The following is an 18845-nucleotide window of genomic DNA, read 5'->3' as shown; positions in this document are numbered from 1 at the left end:
AAGTTGGGACAAGCATTGACAATGGACATCTGTTTGTATGGTTGACACCTTTTTTAAGCAGAGCGAACGAAGCTTTATTAGGGAGAAGTGGACACCTACTTTTTATTCCATTACTCCGGTCCCTGACTGCTCACATGGGCATTCCTCACAAACATACACCATTTCTTAACTGTTAAGTGCTGCCTAGGTCATCTGAAATCAGAAATGACTTTCCAAAGAACTGTCCATTTGCTCCATCTCAAAAAGCCTAAGACAGCAGGACATCGTCAGGAGCATTGTTCTGCAGCTGAGCTGAGCCCTAAAAGGCAGAAAGGGTGACAGGAGACGTCTTCTCCTTGCAGTAGGAAAGGGGATAGAATTATTAGAGTTGCTTCAGCAGGAGGATCCGGTTAGAGACATTCCACCTAGAAATAGTCTTCCCCCAACCCCACATACGAGGTAAGGAGAAAGCAGACAGACATAAACTGAGCCCCTGTCCAGCTCCCAGCCCCGTCCTTCCTGCCTCCCGGAGCCCACAGTGCGACCGGCGCCCTTGGCGCCCGCCGCTCCCACGGCCCCCACCCGCGGCACGCTCCCTCCCCTCGCTCCAGGCGCGCGCCGGCCTTCACCTTGATCCGCACGTAGCAGTGGGTCCCCAAGGAGGGGTCGTTCAGGCACGCCGGAGGGTTGGCCCGGGCGGCCCGGCGGAAGGTCTGCGCGGGTGCCCTGCCGATGCTCCACAAAAGTTTGAGCAGGTGGACGGAGGCGCACAGCCCGCAGTAGCCGTACACCAGGGACCAGTAGAGCAGGGCGCGCAGCGCGGGCACCAGGCGGGGCGGGCGCGGCGGGGCCATGGGGCGGCCTTGCGGGAGCCGAGCTGCGGCGTCCCTCCCGCGCCTGCCGCCCTCCCCGCGCGCCTGCCCGGCCCCGCACACGCCGCGCGCCCAGGCCTCGGGGACCGCGCAGAGCGAGGCCTGGGTGCTTGTCCTACGCCCGTGCCACTTCCCTAGTGCCGGGCGAAAGGAAGGCGACGCGGAACGCCATTCTGGGGTCCTGCCGAAGCGCCCTGCTCCGAACAGGTTCAAGCCTGGTTCCCGGATAACCGGGAATGCCTCAGGCCTTCTTCTGGATGCGAGAACCACGGAGGGCGGGAGGGACTTTTGTACTAAATTGCGTCCGTTATTTCTTCAGGTAGGTACGCTTGAGAATCTCTTGCAGATGTTAACTGTTCAACTTCACTGTTGCATCAAAGTTACCAGCTCAGCCAGCAAAAGAGCAAAAGGCACTTTGGACCAAGGCGCAGGCAGCCAATTGGTCTGTTCCCCGGCATTTAGCAAGGTGTTCTCCCTCACCCTCTCTTCTCCTTCTTAATCTTCCCCTCCCCTTCCCTCTTCCGAACCCCATTGGTGTAGTTCCCGCAATAGTTTATCAAGTGTCTGGTTAAGAAATATTCATTCTCTCTTCATTCTTCCCACCCTTCCCTCCCTACCCCTTCCTTCCCCCCTCCCCTCCCCTCTCTTCCCTTCTCCCCTTCCCTTCCAGTTTGTGTGTTTGTGTGTGTGTGTGTGTGTGTGTGTATGTGTGTGTGTGTGTGTGTGTGTGTGTGTGTGTGTGTGTGTGTGTGTGACTGCCTCAAGGGAATGAGGTGAGTGATGGAACAGGACCTACCCTCCCCTTCCCTCCCCTCCAGTGTGTGTGTGTGTGTGTGTGTGTGTGTGTGTGTGTGTGTGTGTGTGTATGTGTGTGTGTGTGTGTGTGTGTATGTGTGTATGTGGGGTGTCTGCAGGTGCCTACAGAGGCCAGAAGAGGGCGTTGGATCCTCTGGAGGGGGTGTTACAGGTGGCTGTGAGTCTGTGCCCTCCTCTCCTCTTGCTGGGAACTGAGTTTAGGTCCTCTGAAAAAGAAGTGCTCTTATTGCCAAGCCATCTCTGTCCCGTTCCTTACATCTGTATAACTTGGGGCTGTTATCATTACATCTACATAAAATGTTTTGTGTGGTGGTATTTTACTTGTACTGAAATGTGATTTCAATTGTATGTTAATAAATAAAGTTGTCTGGGGGTCAGAGCTATTAGAGCCATAGCAAGTGCGTGGCAGCGGTGGCGCACGCCTTTAAGGACCTGGAGGGTGGTACATACAGGCAGTGACGAGGCAGTCACGTGTTTGGGTTTACAACCAATGAGAAGGCAGAACAGCTAGACAATATAAAGACATACACACAGGAAGTAGGTCCTTTTCGAAGAGCTCTCTTGGCTGAAGAGGATCGCTGAATCAGGAAGGGTGAGGCGCTTAGCTCTGACTTCTTGGCTTTCTTCTCTGAATCGGCTCTGTGTTTCTTATTTGATAAGATGGTTGGATAAATCTACAGTTTTGTGTGTAAACATTTTTATTTTTTCATTTCACCTAGCAATGAGATTGTAGGGCCAGGCAGGTAAGTGGGACTTTGGCTTCCTGAGATAATCAAACTGGTTCCCAGAATGACTGCTCAGGAGTAGAGGTTCTGCCGCAGCCTGCAAACCAGAGTTCTTAAGGCCCTGGGTTCAATTGCTACTCCAAAAAAATGGTGACCATACTGGACTCACCAATAATCTGAGAGAGTCATTGTTGAGTCCCATTCTTGAAAGCACTAGGTATTGAACTCTTCTTAATTTCAGCCATTCCAGAGGTACACAGTGAACACTTGATTCTAAATAGAAGGAGGAACTATCTTCAGGAAGGGAGGGAGTTGCTAGAGGGCAGAGCATGGAGGAGGGTAGCTTGGGAAGGTCGATGAATTAGGACAAAATATGTGTCTGAGTATGCCATAATAAAACTTACTACTTTGTATACTAACTTAGATAATCAATAAAAAGAGTGAAACTTAATGTGAATTTATTTCTCTAATGGTGAATAGCATTAGGTCTCTTGAAGTGCCATCCTAATTAGTCTTAACAATAAAAACTCAGATATAAAGGATAGTGTTGAAAGATCAGAGAAGCAGAGCAGCAGCCACTAGAGACATCCTACAAATCCAAAAAGGGGGGTTTAGATCCTGTTCCCACCTGCTTTACATTCCTGTCTCTGCCTCCCTAATGCTGGGATTAAAGGTGGGTACTACCACCTCTGGCTGTGTTTCTCTTTTAGACTGGTTCAATCTCCTGTAGCCCAAGGTGACCTTGAACTCCTGATCTTACTGCTTCTCCCAAGTGCTGGGATTAAAGGTGTGTGCCACTGCCTGGCTTCTATGGTTAACTAGTGGCTAGCTCCACCCTCTGTTCTCCAGGCAAGCTTTATTTGTCAGAACACAAACAAAATATCATACAACATCCTCTTCGGTTTGGTCACGTTACTCAAATATACCCTTCTTTGACAAAGCGGCTATACAAGTCTTCTACGTGGTGTTGATCCCCATCCCCACAATGGAACCAGGGCCTAGCAGGGGTGGTATGTCTGCACACACTAGTACTGGGCTACACTCACAAATACCTTTATTCTTGTATTTTAGGCTTTCTCATAGATGAGTTTGAGAGTTCCTCATAGTTTATTACAAACCTTTGTTAAACATAACGCGGTTTGTCTTTCTCCTTATTTGTATTTTTCCTTTCAGGGGGAAAAAAGCGTTTTAATCTTGGCGAAGTCAAATTTGTCAGTTTTTCCATTTATTACTCATCCTTTTAATGTCAAGTCTAAAAACTCTTGGCCTAGCCAGTAGAGCCTAAAAGATTTTTGTTTATTATATATACAGTGTTCTGCCTGCGTGTATGTCTGCATGCCAGAAGAGGGCGCCAGATCTCATTACAGATGGTTGTGAGCCACCATGTGGATGCTGGGAATTGAACTCAGGACCTCTGGAAGAGCAGCCAGTGCTCTTAACTTCTAAGACATCTCTCCAGCCTGAGCCTAAAGATTTTTGTTTTATTATAGTCTTAAATTGCTTATGATGCAGTTTTTGTATAAGATGTGAGGTTTTGCTTGACGTTCATGTATCTTAGACTCTCCACTGGCACTTGTTGACAAGCCTACCCTGTCTCTAATGAGCTCCTGTCTACTGGATTGTATCTTCACCACAGCTCTTTATGTCTGAGGTCTCCACTCCATACCATTCCATTGACCGAAAGTATTGTGGTTGTGTCTTTTCTTTCTCTCTCTTTTCCTCTCTTTTTATGATCTGTGTTGTATGTGTTCTGTATGCTCTTGTTCATATCTCCTAGTCTGCAATGGTTTCTTTGCAGCACATGCTTGGAGGGAACTGCTACATGTCTATCAGAGAGAGTTGAATATACAACTATTGGCCCTTAGGAAAGAGCATATTTTACAAATCGGTTATGTGTATTGAGTCTTGTTGCTGGTGTCTGAGCTCCCATTAATCCTCCCCAACATATGATGATAAAAATATCATTTTAGCTAACAATGAGTTAAGATCACTATCATATATGGCTTCAGTTTTGTTTCCCTCAATAACTAAGAAGCTGAATGTCTCTCCATGTTCAATATCCATACACATCTCCTAAACTCTCATCAGGCCAAGAGTTAGCAATGCCTGTGTGTTGTTCTCAATTCTCCAGGCTTCCAGTCAGGTGTAACCAAGAGATTGGATTGTGGTCAATGGGTTGTGAGTTCAAGATGCCTCTTTCGAATCTGGCCATTAAAAACCTTTCCATGAACAATATGGTGGTTTGCATGAGAATGACCCCAATAGGTTCATGTTTGAATATTTTGTTCTCAGTTGGTGGAACTGTTTGGGAAGCGTTAGGAGATGTAGCCTTTTTGGAGGAGGTGTATCACTGTGGTTGAGCTTTGAGGTTTCAAAAGCCCTCACCATTCCCTGTTAGCCCCTCTGTCTCCTACGTGTGGACAAGGTGTAAGCTCTCAGCTACTGCTCCAGTGCCATGCCTGCCTGCCTCTGAAACTATAAGCCCCCAATAAACTCTTTCTTCTAAATTGCCTTATCACAGCAATTGAAAAGTAACTAAGACAAGGAATTCTCCCCTTGAATCCCCCCACACTCTTCAGAGTTCTTTCTCCCCTCTTAAAAAAAATCTATGTATACAAAACAAAAACCTTCCATTTGATCATCTGATCCTATTTTCTTGTGGTCCATCCACAGCAGAGACCACATGGTCTAGGTGGAGAAACTAGAAACAATGGGGCCACACTGTGTAGATTGAGGGTACACATGGTGAAAATGTGAAAATTCCAGCGCCAATTCATAGTTTTACTGCATTCAGAATCACAAGCTGACATACACTGCTAGTTTTGTTTTTCAGCAAAGACTTGTCATCCTTTCTGTGCACACAGAACTATGATCTACAATGTGAAAGGACCCTGCAGTCAGCAATGAACTGCACACAGCTTTGCTTTCCCTCATGGAAAAGCTAGTATCTCACCAACCTAGACTCTCATCCATGCACACCCTCCTGTGGCAAACAGTTCAGAACAGGACTGAAAGAAACTATGTGACATGGCACCATGATTAACACACCTTACTGATAACCAGCTGCCCCCTAAGGACACTGCCCAATGAGAAACGCTGTATTTAGATATGCAATGAGAAAAAGCACAGGATTAGCACACACTTTAGTGCTGAAACGAAAGACATCCAAAAATCTCCACATCTCAAGCTAGCAGGCCTTTTTCTTCCAGAGCTCTGAAGTTTGGATTCCTCTGCCCTCGTATTTTTGTTGCTGATAGCTCATTTACGTTTGGTGAAATTAAAGTAATCTCTCTAAAACAGCTATTTTCTTTGCTTGCTTACAAATTTTGTGTATGGTATTATGATGGCCACTGAAAAAAGTCTTAGGTATGTTTTTATTTTTCACAGTTCTTGGAATATTATACTTCCAAGACAAAAAGCCAGGTATGGTGGCTCATACCTCCAATTCTAGCACTGCATGAGTCTGGAGTGGAATCATTGGGGTGACCTTTCCTCAAGAGTGACAATAGAGGATGCCCAACATCCACCTCTGTCCTGCAGGCAGACACACACACACACACATACACACACACACACACACACACACACACACACACACACACACACCTATGCATGTACAAAACAAGCAAAACCAAACCAAATCTCTCTCTCTGTCTCTCTGTCTCTGTCTCTGTCTGTCTCTCTGTCTCTCTGTCTCTCTGTCTCTCTCTCTCACACACACACACACAGAGCTAGATATCTACAAGAATTCATTTTTTCTCAATTTTAAGAAAATCAAAATTGTTGTTTGCTCAAAAAATGACTTTTGTTATTCCTGGTTGGTTTCAGGGATTCTCATTAGATATATGTTAGATCTTTTAATTTTATCCAGCAGATCAATGGTTGGCAAATTTTGTAACATGTTGTCAGTAAGAGTTCAGATGGTAAGTATTTCGGTATTTTAAAAATTACATGTGTATGGATTAGGTAAACGTATGTGTGGATGTCGGAGAACTTGCGGTAGTAGGTCCTCTCCTTTCACAATCTTGATCCTGGGGATGAAACTCAGGTAGTCAGGCTGGGTGGCAAGCAGCTCTACCCACTAAGCTAACTAACTTCATCATCAAACACCAAAACAGCCACAGAGTGCCAATAAGTGCATGAAGCTGGGCACTTTTTGTTTGCTTTCTGTTTTAACAGAATCTCACTAGGTGGCCTTGGCTAACCTGGAATTAGCTATGTAGACCTGGAACTTATGGAAATCTGTCAGCCTCTACCTCCCAAATTCTGGGACTAAAGGTTTGTGTCACCATGCTCACGTGACTAAACCTTCAGAGAACCAGGCAGCAATGGGATCTGATCTGTGGGCCACAGTTTGCCAAAGCCCAACACTTCCTTTTCCTGTTTCCTTCTTCCTTCTCTGTGCTGTTTCCTAGTACGTTTATTTGGGTGTATCTTCCATGTGTGTGTGTGTGTGTGTGTGTGTGTGTGTGTGTAGTGGTGGGGATTGAACCCAGGGCTTTGTGCTTGCTACATAAGTGTTCTAGCACTAAGCTAAACCCACAGTTCTCACTTACTTTCCTTTCACCTTATTTGAAAAATTTTAACCCATTCATTGAGAGTCTATTTCAAAACTTCCCGTTTCTGGAAATTTCTCTTTTCTCCAAACTATTTCCTGCCAATAAAGTTGTGGTGATATTTTATCTGTGTACCTCAATAAAGCTTATCTGAGGATCAGAGGAAAAGCTAGCCACTATATTAAACATAGAAGTCAGGCAATGGTAGCACATACTTTTAATCTTAGCATTCAGGAGGCAGAGATCCATCTGGATCTCTGTGAGTTCAAGGCCACACTGGGAACAGAGCCAGGCATGGTGGCACACACGTTTAATTCCAGCACTAACCATAGAGGTCTGGAGGTCTGTACAGACAGCAGGAAGTGATGTAGCTGGGTGGAGAGAGGAAGTGAGATAGTAGAACAGAAAGGCATATAGGCATGAGCATGCAGGAAGTAGGTCTCTTTGGAGGCTGAGGGTTGGTAAGGTGAGGTTGGCTGTGGCTCATCCTATTCCTCTGATCTCTCAGTTTTTACCCCAATATCTGGCCCTGGGTTTTTTTTTTAATTAATAAGACAGTTTAGCAATTAGTCTTACATCTGATGCCCTAACATTTGTGGCACAAATTCAGGAAAATGCCACTTGCCTGTGGCCTTACAGGTCCTGGCTTAGGCCCAAGTTGCATGTGGCTGGAGTCTCTTCGGCTTTTTCTCTCCTGGTGGGTGGTGGGCTCTCTCTTGATTCCCATTTTGGACTGCTACCACGCTAGGTAGCTGCTTTGAAATTCCCTTGGACTTCTACCATTCTACACAGTTGGCAGGCTTGGTGAGTCAATTAAGATTTCTTAAAGGGAGGAATTAGTTAAAAGAGAATTTTTTCCCACATTAAAAAATGGGAAACATTTTTACAATGGAGAGAATTTAGTCTTTGTTTGATAACACATTAGGCAGTCTGAAAATGGAACAATTAAATGAGAGGATAATTAATGTTGATGGAATTTACATAACATGAATTATGAATATTATTTGTTTGATCATTTTTATTTTAGCATTAAAAGGTTGGTTAATTTGAGTGCCAAGACAAAAGTTTTAGAAAAACTTGTTAAAACAAATCATAGAGAAATTCAGACCCAGACAGAAGAATTTAAAGGTGAACCTATCTCAGCATTGAGATACAGCATTATTACAGAAAACAGCCTGTTTTCAACCAACCAAACAATCTATCCAGTAACCTTACAGGAACTGCCAAATGCTCAAGGCTGTTTATGAGCTAACTGGACTCCTGTGAAAATGTTAGATCTGAGGAGATTTAAGGAAGCTGTAGTCTCAAATGGTATGCATTCTCCATTTGTAAAGCTGATGTTAAACTTGTGGTCAACTTGTAATAGAATTATCCCTCAAGACTGGAAAGATTTGGTTACAGCAGTCCTGGAGGCTGGTCCACAGTTACAATGGAGAACCTGGTGGAAAGAGGAGGCTAAGACTATAGAACAATGATTTCCCAAGATCAACTTCTTGGAGAAGGTGATTATGCTGATATGCAAAGACAATCTTTATGTGATGACCACACCCTAATTTTATGCTGAATGGCAGTCTTGAATGCTTGGGACAGAATTGAAGAAGCAGGAAAGAAAATTGAATCATTTACAAAAGTTATACAGGGCCCAAAAGAAACCTTCATGGATTTCTTACAAAGGCTGTCTTCAGCAGTAAACAGAATAATACCAAATTCAGAAGCTAGACAGATAATAGTTGAATCTCTGGCTTTTGAAAATGCCAATAAAGCATGCAAAAGGGTAATCAGGTCCTTAAAGGAAAGATCAGCATCCTTGGAGGATTGGATCAAAGATACAATTAATATTGAATCTCATAACCATGATGATACTTGGATAGGAGAGGTGATTTTTCAAGAGGTTTGAAGAAAAACAGTAACATCAGATGTTTCAATTGTGGTAAACAAGGTCACCTAAAAAAAGACTGCAAACAGAGTGTTCTGAGAAAAAATGTTTCTTCAAGGAACAATGGCAACAGAATGCCCCTCCCTTCTGGATTATGCAGAAGGTGTGGTAAAGGCAAACATTGGACTAACAAATGTAGATCAACAAGGGACAGACAAGGTAATCTTGAAACTCCCTGAGGGGCCTCTCACAGGCCCCCCACTACAAATTCAGTTCAAACCTTTCTTGCCATCATAGAAGAAACCCCTTCCCAGAGCAATTAAATAACCAAATGCCTGTTATAATAAACCAGGCTGCTCGGGGTGATAGAACAGCTATAGCAGAGAGAACAGGAAATTCAAGAGAAACCATAAAGGGAATTTTTTGGCAAACTTCTATAAATGAACAAAGACCAAAAATAAAAATAAAAATAAATGACATTCTCATTGAAGGTCTTGTAGACATGTGTGCGGATGTAACAATAATTGCACCAGAATCTTGGCATCCAAATTGGCCTCTTCAGGAGGTAAATGTTCAGCTGTTAGGGATTGGAACATTATCTCAAGTGAAACAGAGTGCAAGATGGATCAAAAGTATAGGGCCAGAAGGACAGACAGGAAAATTAAAGCCATATGTGGCTAATATAGCTATGAATTTATGGGGCTGTAATTTATTACAACAATGGAATACCCAAATTAACATTCCTCCAACCAAAGAAACAAACCATAAACTAAAATGTGTTTCTGAGAAAAATATTAGAAGATATTATAAAGAACAGTCACTGGCCATCCAGATTGTAAAAGAACAGGGCACAACAACTGCTGATCTTTAAAAGACACCAACAGCTCTGCCTTTAAAATGGTTAATAGACATGGTTTCAGCAATGGCCTTTAAAAACAGACAAATTGCAGGCCTTGGAAGAGCTGGTACAAGAGCAGTTAAATGTTCAACATATTGAAGAATCAACCAGCCCTTCCTTGTAATTCTCCTCTATTTGTTAATAAAAAGAAATCTGGTAAGTGGAGAATGGCAACAGACCTAAGAGCAATTAACAAGGTAATTCAGCTAATGGGCTCTCTACAATCTGGAATTCCTTTGCCTACTCTGTTACCAAAAGGATGGCCTCTTATAGTTATCAATTTAAAAAACTGTTTATTCTCAATACCCTTACAAGAAAAAGACAGAGAAAGATTTCCCTTCATGGTACCTACTTATAATTCTCAGCTGGTTAAGAGATATCAATGGAGGGTTCTCCCACAGGGAATGTTAAATAGTCCAACTCTGTACCAATATTTTGTATGACAGCCGTTGGAAGTAATATGTAAACAATTTCCTAAATTATAATATATCATTACATGGCCAAATTTTACTAGCTGATTCAAATGCAGATACTTTAGAAAGAATGTTTGAATAAGTAAAGAAAATTTTGCCTTGTTGGGGATTACAAATTGCTCCTGAAAAGATACAAAGAGGAGTTTGTATTAATTATTTAGAATATAAAATAGGTCTACAAAAAATTAAACCCCAAAAGGTACAAATTAGGAGAGATTGATTACAGACTCTTAATAGCTTTCAAAAATTATTTGGAAACATATCCTATCTACAGACTGCTGTTGAGGTAAAAAATTATGAACTGAGTAATTTGTTCAAAACCTTAGAGGGTGACAAGGACTTAAATAGTCCAAGAGAATTATCATCTGAAGCTGAGAAAGAATTGGTCTTGGTAGAAAAGAAAGTACAGGAAGGACACGTGGATTGTGTGGATCCAAAGCTTGATTGCATTTTGGTTATTTTAACCTCTAAGCATTCTCCTACAGGAATTTTAATGCAGAGGGAAGATATTATATTAGAATGGAAATTTCTACCAAATAAACAGAGTAAAAAATTTATGTGGAAAAGATCTCTTAGTTGATTTTAAAAGGAAAATAGAGACTTCATCAATGAGCAGGAATAGACCCAGCAGAAATTGTAGTACCTTTAACTAATGATGAAACTGACAAATTATGGGCAGAAAGTGAACCTTGACAAAGAGCTTGCAAAAATTTTTTGGGAAAGATTAACAACAAATATCCCTAAAGTGATAGAATTAAACTTATAAAGATAGCTGATTGGATTTTGCCTTATATTGTATGGGAAACACCAATATCTGGAGCCCCTACATTTTATACAGATGCAAACAAACAAGGAAAGGCAGGTTACAAATCAGAATTTAAGTGAAGTGGTTCAAAGTCCTTATAATTCAGTCCAAAAATCAGAATTGTATGCTATTCTGATGGTATTAATGGATTTTTTTGGGAACCTCTCAACATAGTTACTGACTCTCAGTATGTTCAAAGAGTAGTATTACATATTGAGACTGCAGAATTTATCCCTGATGAGTCAGAATTAACTTCACTATTTATTCAGTTATAAGATATAATCAGGAATAGAAATCATCCCTTATATATAACTCACATCTGATCCCATATGGGTCTGCCAGGCCCTCTAGCACAAGGAAATGATGAGATCGATAAACTATTGATAGGAAATGTGCTGGAGGCCTCAGAATTTCATAAAAACATCATGTCAATATTAAGGGTTTAAAGAAGAATTTTTCCATAACGTGGCAACAAGCCAAGGATATTATAAGGAAATATCCTGCTTGTTCTTTTTACAACCAAACTTCACTACAAGCAGGATGTGACCCAAAGGGTACTCAGAGGAATGAAATCTGGCAGATGGATGTGTTTCATTTTGCAGAATTTGGAAAACTGAAATATGTACTCTACCACACCATTGATACCTATTCAGAATTTCAGTGGGCAACTGCTCTGAGTTCCAAAAAGGCTGATTCTGTAACCATGCATTTGCTTGAAGTTATGGCCATCATGAGTATTCCTGTACAAATTAAAACTGACAAAGCTCCAGCATATGTCTCCGGTAAAATGAAACAGTTTTTTGCTTATTACAACATAAAGCATATTACAGGTATACCACATAATCCTACAGGCCAAGCAGTCATAGAAAGATCAAATCAAATTCTAAAGATATGCTAAATAAACAGAAATGGGTAACAAAAATCCCCAGAAATAGATTACATTATGCTCTATTAACTTTGAATTTTCTCAATGCTAATGAGAAAGGAACAACAGCTGTGTAGAGACATTGGATAATAGAAAAAAAAACTACAGAATTAAATCAACCTATATACTTTAAAGATGTGCTGACCTCAGAATGGAAACCAGGATATGTGTTACGTTGGGGATGAGGTTTTGCTTTTGTTTCTACAGGAGAAGATAAGGTGTGGGTACCAACAAAATTGATAAAGTTTCAATTTTGAATAAGAGAGACCTCTTAATTAGAAGTGGTGATAGTTCATCGACCAGCATGAACATCCAATTTAAACTAACTTATACCAGTAACACATGCCTTTTCATTTAATCAGATAATAACTTGCCAAAAGGGAACCTCCTCAAAGTTAGGGTTTCGGAAAGGTTTTTGTTTTTGTCTTTCAGGAGAATGAAGGCTAAGGAATCTGAGGAATACTGGACAGATGAGACAACTGAAGAAAAGGGACAAATCATCCAGAAAAATGTCCCAAGAAAAGGAATGAATCAGCCTATTTCACATATGAAATTTCATAAGTCTTCCTAAATGTTTGTTTCTTCTGTTCTCTACAGACACTTAACACAAATAGTCCCAGTTCAATTAAAAATTAAAGCTGGCTTTGGAGTTGGAGTGTGACTTTCTCCTTCTCTAAACTCAAGCATGCTTGTTAAAAGAAAATGCAATGGTGGCAGTGGCATACGCCTTTAATCCCAGCACTCAGGAGGCAGAGCCAGGCTGATCTCTGTGAGTTCGAGGCCAGCCTGGGCTACAGAGCAAGTTCCAGGACAGGTTCCAAAGCTACACAGAGATACTCTATCTCAAAAAACCAAAAAAAAAAAAAAAAAGAGAGAGAGAGAGAAAATGCAAAATCTCTGTATCTCTGTATCATGTCAGAAGAGTCACCTTATATGGGACAGAAGGAAAACCAAAATTAAGGACTATTCTATTGCCACTAATCTCATAATTTTTTGGTTCTATTTTGATTCTTTAAAACTTTTCTTAAGGTATGAATTTTATATCAAAATTTATAAGATTAATACTATATATTTTAAACTTTTGTCATGATATTAATGGTCATATAGACTACTAACTAATTCTAGAAAAAAAAATGCTTCATTTAGCTGTCTGTACATGTTTTGGTGTTTGAGTCTCTATCTGTTTTCTGTTGGGAATCATGACCATGCCTAACAGCAAATTTAAAGTCTCTAGAAAGATGATAGGACCCCACAAGGACGATTCCATCAGGACAATGATAACACCACTAAGCTGACAAACACCACCCAAAGATCAGCTTTAGACTACAAACTGCTCAGGACAATGGCTAGCTGAGATGATCCACCCTCATAGACTGCTGGAGCAAGGACTTGAGACTAGCCCTGCATTTTCGCATTATGCAGAGACTGGACAACAAATGATACAGCTACCTCTCCCAGGACATGACAATTAACCAAAAATTTTTCTTTTCAGGATCCCCTAAGGATGCCTTCACCCCTAGAAAGCAGGAAGTAATTTTAAGAACACAATATCCACATTCCCAAGAGGGGTGGGTGGTTTTGGTCTTTCAATGGGTTTTGGATAATTGTCATTGTTTAGGATACGTGGTTACAAGTTGTTATTGTTAATGGTCAGGAAACATACTAAACAAAGAAGATTAGATTTAAGGTTCTTGTTTGAAAAAAAAAAAAAAGGATACAGCCGGGGTGGGGTGTGGTGTGGGGTGGGGTGGTGCATGCCTTTAATCCCAGCACTCGGGAGGCAGAGGCAGGCGGATCTCTGTGAGTTAGAGCCAGCCTGGTGTACAAAGTGAGTTCCATGAAAGGTGCAAAGCTTCACAGAGAAACCCTGTCTTGAAAACAAACAAACAAACAAACAAACAAACAAACAAAAAGGATACAGATAAGAGGTAGATTATTTAATCTATTAAAAAAAGATGCAGAAATGACAGAATAAAGGGATTATTGAATCTACTCTGAAAAGCAAAAAAAGAGAGAATATGGATATATGATAAGAGAAAAAGGTAGATTATTGAATCTACTTTTAGGAAGCAACTACTAGTTTTAAATATTTTACATTGGATTGGATTTTTGTATATTGTCTACAAATTATGTATATTGCTACAAGTTTGAGATTGATTTATATTGATATGATAAGATATAAAGGTAGATTATTGAATCTACTTTTAAAAGGCAACTGCTAGTTTTAAAATATTTTATATTGAATTGAATTTTTGTATGTTGTATACAAATTATGTATATTGATACAAATTTGAGATTGATTTTGTTAAAAAATACTGTACATATATTTCTAATCTTGTTCAAGGTATTGTACCTATACAGTTAATTTAACAACGTAATGCAGTTTGCTAATCCTTGAAAGTTATTATTACTAACTAATTAGGATATAAAGAAGTAGAAGTAGCAGTTAGTCATTACAATTGCATTTGTAGTCATATTAGGCATGTTTTCAAGGTCAAGCAGAAATATATTTTAAATAGATAGGTCATCTTGAAGCATTTCAGAAATCTACAGAATATGGCATTTAAGATATTTTAATAATATAGTTTTTTTCTATGACTATGAGACATGTCTGCTCCTGGCAGCACCAATCTACTTAAGAGCAGATGATAGGCATTGAAGAAACTCCATATGGAGTTTACTGGGCAAGAAAGTGCCCTTGCATTGACTGCTGACAGTATGCTGTTCAAAATGGACAAGCAGGACACAAAACAAAGGACTGCCAATCCTTGCCAAGGCAAGGTAGGAAGGCTCTTGAGAAAATCCTATTTCACAGATGAGTCTGTCAAATATGCTAGGCCTACAGGCCAAAGATAATGCCCCAGTGTTGCAGAGGAAACTTGGGTGACTGTTCAGGCAGTCAGCTGTTTCTGTCATAACTCAAATTTTTTGGAAGTCGCTTGTTTATACTTCCTCCTTACTCAGTTAATATTATTTCCTTCTCGGGTCTCTGAGGTGAGTTGAAGATTAGATAGTTACAGTTTTCCTTGTTAACATTTTCAGGAAAGAAATTCATTAAAGAGGTGTAAAGTATATAAGTTTGAAAGATACCAAAAGATAGTTTTCTGTTAGTAATATAAGTTAGGATAGAAAGTAAATTATGTACATTTTGGACTCACCAAGATAAGATAGATAGTGGAATGTTTTTGCTGAATTTGTCAAATGCAAATGGACTAGACATTGTTGATGTATTTATTGTCTGTATATATTGTGTATTGTTATTGTACTTATTGTATATAGTTTTTTATATTAATTATAACTTTTTTTATATATTAGACAAAAAAGGGGGAAATGCGGTGATATTTTATCTGTGTACCCCAATAAAGCTTATCTGAGGATCAGAGGAAAAAGCTAGCCACTATATTAAACACAGAAGTCAGGCAGTAGTAACACATGCCTTTAATCCTGTCACTCGGGAGACAGAGATCCGTCTAGATCTCTGTGAGTTCAAGGCCACACTGGGAACAGAGCCAGGCATGGTGGCACACACGTTTAATTCCAGCACTAACCATAGAGGTCTGGAGGTCTGTACAGACAGACAGGAAGTGATGTAGCTGGGTGGAGAGAGGAAGTGAGATAGTAGAACAGAAAGGCATATAGGCATGAGCATGCAGGAAGTAGGTCTCTCTGGAGGCTGAGGGTTGGTAAGGTGAGGTTGGCTGTGGCTCATCCTATTCCTCTGATCTCTCAGTTTTAATTCCAATATCTGACTTCGGGGTTTTTATTAATAAGACTGTTTAGCAATTCATCTTATATAAAGTCTTATTTCTTTTTACAAATTGCTGTTCTACTGATGTCCTTGGGGGAGTACACACAGTGTGTGTGTGTGTGTGTGTGTGTGTGTGTGTGTGTGTGTGTGTGTGTGTGTGTTATACTTTCTGTTTTTCACTCTTTGTGCTTCTTTTTTATTTTATTTTATTTTTTTGGTCATTCATCTGTAGTGGGGGGATTTCTTGATCTTCATCAGTGGTGGCCCTGTTGCTGCCTCTGGCCAGCCAGGACCTTTAGCCTCTAGGAGGCTGGACTCAAGTACGTGATTTCTATGAGAATCTACTCTAGGAGGTGTACCCTTGCCTCCTCCATCTGGGACCCGGTTGAGGGCCCATCCCTAGGAAGGCAGGTTTACCGCAACAAGAGAGTGTACTTCCCTCCCCAGAATTCCTGACCTCTCACCAGCAGTCATGAGGTTGGGCTTGGTCTGTCTGCCTGAGGCTTGACTCAAAAGGTCTTATTTCCTTCCCTTCCCTTCTGTCTTTTTCTTTTGGACTCTTCCAGGGCATGTTTTTAAAAACATAAAAGGCCCCCTCCACGGAGAACTGGGCCTGTGGTTGCCCACCGCCTGAGATCTGCAAGCTGCATGCCCACGAGTACCCACTTGGACTCTTGCAAGCAGAGATAGCAGCAATGGCATCGAAATGGAGAGCTACTGCATCTTGGTATTCTCACCCAGTGTATGCCAGATACTGGCGACATTATCACCATGCCATGTTTTGGATGCGAAGCCACCAGACTGCCTACAGAAAGTCCAGGGATTCCTATTTCACTTCCCCGTGGTTCTCCCCTCATGGAGTTCTTCCCTGGAACTCTCTTGCTTATGAGGCTAGGCATCCTTGGAACTTTCAAGGCCAGCACACGGCCTGGCAGGAGCCTCCCTCCCTTGTTCCACATCTCCAAAGCTCTGGGCAGCCTCAGTGGGATAGCAGCAGAGCCCAGGCCTCCCCAAGAGAAGGTGAAGCCCCGCACGAAGAGGAAGAGATGGAGTCACATTCAGATGACGAAGTCGAATGTGACGTGAGCAGTATGGAAATCACCGAGGAGCTCCGCCAGTACTTTGCAGAGACCGAGAGGCACCGAGAGGAGCGGCGGCGACAGCAGCAGTTAGAGGCGGAGCGCCTGGAAGACTATGTGAGTGCGGACCACGGCCTGTACTACAGCCGCCGCCGGTCAGCGGAGCCCCCATCCGAGAAGCCCGGGGAGCGGCGCCGAGCCGAGATGCAGCGCCTGTATGGGGACAGTGCCCCCAAGATCCTGGCCATGGAGGCTGCTGTGCAGCTGAGCTTTGACAAGTACTGTGACAAAAAGCAGCCGAAATACTGGCCTGTCATTCCCCTGAAGTTCTGAGTCCTGGGCACAGGGACCCTGGGGAGTGCCTCCTGGACACAGTTCCTGGCCTTTCCCTCTTACCTTTGGAGTGTTCTCTTCGTCTCTCCTTCAGAGAAGGAGGCCTGTATGCCAACTCAGTGGATGCAGTCTGTCAGCCGCTTAGAATTCGGTCAGCAGGAGGTGTACTGTTGCCAACACAAGGAATGCCATAAAGTGATAATCGTGTACATTGTACCGGCTCTTGGTTTGCTCTCTAATAGTTCATTGAAATTCTTGCCTAGAGATACTGTCTAGTGGTTTGCGTTTGTAATTTCCTTCTTTAAACCTTCCTGGATGTCACAAAAGCCTGAAGCCACGAGTCTTTTTTTTTTTTTTTTTTTTTTTGAGATTAGTTCACATATAGCCCAAGCTGGCCTCAAACTCTTAAAGCTTCCTGCTTCCACCTCCCAGCTGCTAGCTTACAGGTGTGCACCCCACACTGGGCTCCGATCCACATATTCTCACTGACTGTAACCCTTGGATCCCTCTGAGAATGATGCAGTTGTACAGTAAGACAAATGCCACTGTCACTCGGCCAGGTGTCAGCCTGCGTGCTCCATAAAAGGCCCGAAAGTAAATGCTTTGGGCTTGGCAGGCCATGTGGTCTGTCTCAGAACTGCCTAACCCTGACTTCATAGCATACAAACAGCCATGGATACTGAGTAAACAAATGGATGTGACTCTATTCCAATAAAACTTTATTTGTAAAATAAAAAACATAAAAGTATGTTTTTAGACTCCCTAAGGCTTTGGGCTTCCTATTTTTCTAAAACTCTCTTCGCCCAGCTCGTGGCTGATCACAGTGTCTACTTGCCTTCTCCTCCACTGAGGTATCTTTACATAAACCTGCCCATCAGGCAGGTTTACAGCTTATCTGCGCTGAGGTTTCTGGGTAAACTCTAATAAACCATCCTTGTGCTTCAGTTTGAGTTGGTTTTTTCACTACTGAGACTAAGAACCCCAATAGGGAACCCCATTTTATCCTGTATCAATTCGGTTGCTTTCTGTTTCTGTACACAGCTGATTTTGGAGTGGGAGACCAGAGAGAACTCCTCTGCTGCTTTTAAGACAGGAAATCCTCAAGGGGAGAGGGAGGGGGAGTTACAGGCAGGTGCACATAGAAGCCTGAAAAGGAAATTGGTCAGTCTCCAAATTTAATTCTGATCTAATCTAACTTAAATTCCTAACGGTGTTTCAGTTCATTTGACTACTACAAGTCAGATAAAGTGACCATAAATCTCCTGTGGAAGTTTAGTAAATGAGTTGTGAGCCTTAAGGACAAGGTATTTGGAAGGAAGGGCCTTAGACAAAACTGCATTAATATGCATGACATTCTAGCATGAAAGTACATCTGGATTTTAGGTGTACAAAATTACATGAAGCCAGGTGTGGTGGTAAAGGCATGTCATACCAACACTTGGGAGGTACAGGCAGACCCTCTGGGCTCCACTATCTACACAGCTTCTGAGGCCTGAAGCAGACTTCCCAGCTTTGCCGTAACCATCTGATGCTCTCACCAACGGATTGTAAAGATTCTTTGATTTATGACTTTGTTACTATGAGAAATTCAGAGACTGTTTCCATGTTGGAATGTGGTGCTGGGTAACCTGGATCTGTGTTCCATGTTCCCTGTCCATGGTCACTCATACTGGGCTCCAGAACAAATCATCTCTTACACCTGAGGCAAAGCTGTGTTTTGTGTGCAAAGTCATGAGGTTTGAAGAAAGCAAAATCACCAT

At 41.9% G+C, this 18845-nt stretch overlaps 2 protein-coding genes across 4 annotated transcripts in view; one reads left to right on the top strand and one right to left on the bottom strand.

The window, feature by feature from the left end:
- Ephx4 (epoxide hydrolase 4) overlaps nt 1-833 on the bottom strand; it is a 36020-nt gene extending 35187 nt beyond the window's left edge. For both annotated transcript variants that reach the window (XM_052735673.1, XM_052735672.1), the window contains exon 1: nt 609-833. In XM_052735673.1, the coding sequence (XP_052591633.1) occupies nt 609-833 (225 nt within the window). The remainder of the gene's footprint in view (nt 1-608) is intronic.
- LOC128108713 (gem-associated protein 8-like) lies at nt 169-18029 on the top strand. 2 transcript variants are annotated; one of them, XM_052735676.1, is made up of 2 exons: nt 169-438; nt 16240-18029. In XM_052735676.1, exon 2 carries the CDS (start codon nt 16369-16371, stop codon nt 17083-17085), a length of 717 nt encoding a protein of 238 aa, XP_052591636.1. In that variant the 5' UTR covers nt 169-438; nt 16240-16368; the 3' UTR covers nt 17086-18029. The 2 variants fall into 2 exon arrangements, with proteins under 2 accessions (XP_052591636.1, XP_052591635.1); XM_052735675.1 differs by lacking the exon at nt 169-438 and adding an exon at nt 1058-1170.
- Nucleotides 18030-18845: the final 816 nt, after the last annotated feature.

Source organism: Peromyscus californicus, unplaced genomic scaffold (genome assembly GCF_007827085.1).
Source record: "Peromyscus californicus insignis strain IS unplaced genomic scaffold, ASM782708v3 Scaffold_13__1_contigs__length_99412109, whole genome shotgun sequence".
NCBI classification, from domain to species: domain Eukaryota; kingdom Metazoa; phylum Chordata; class Mammalia; order Rodentia; family Cricetidae; genus Peromyscus; species Peromyscus californicus.
This window is presented reverse-complemented; position numbering and strand designations above follow the sequence as displayed.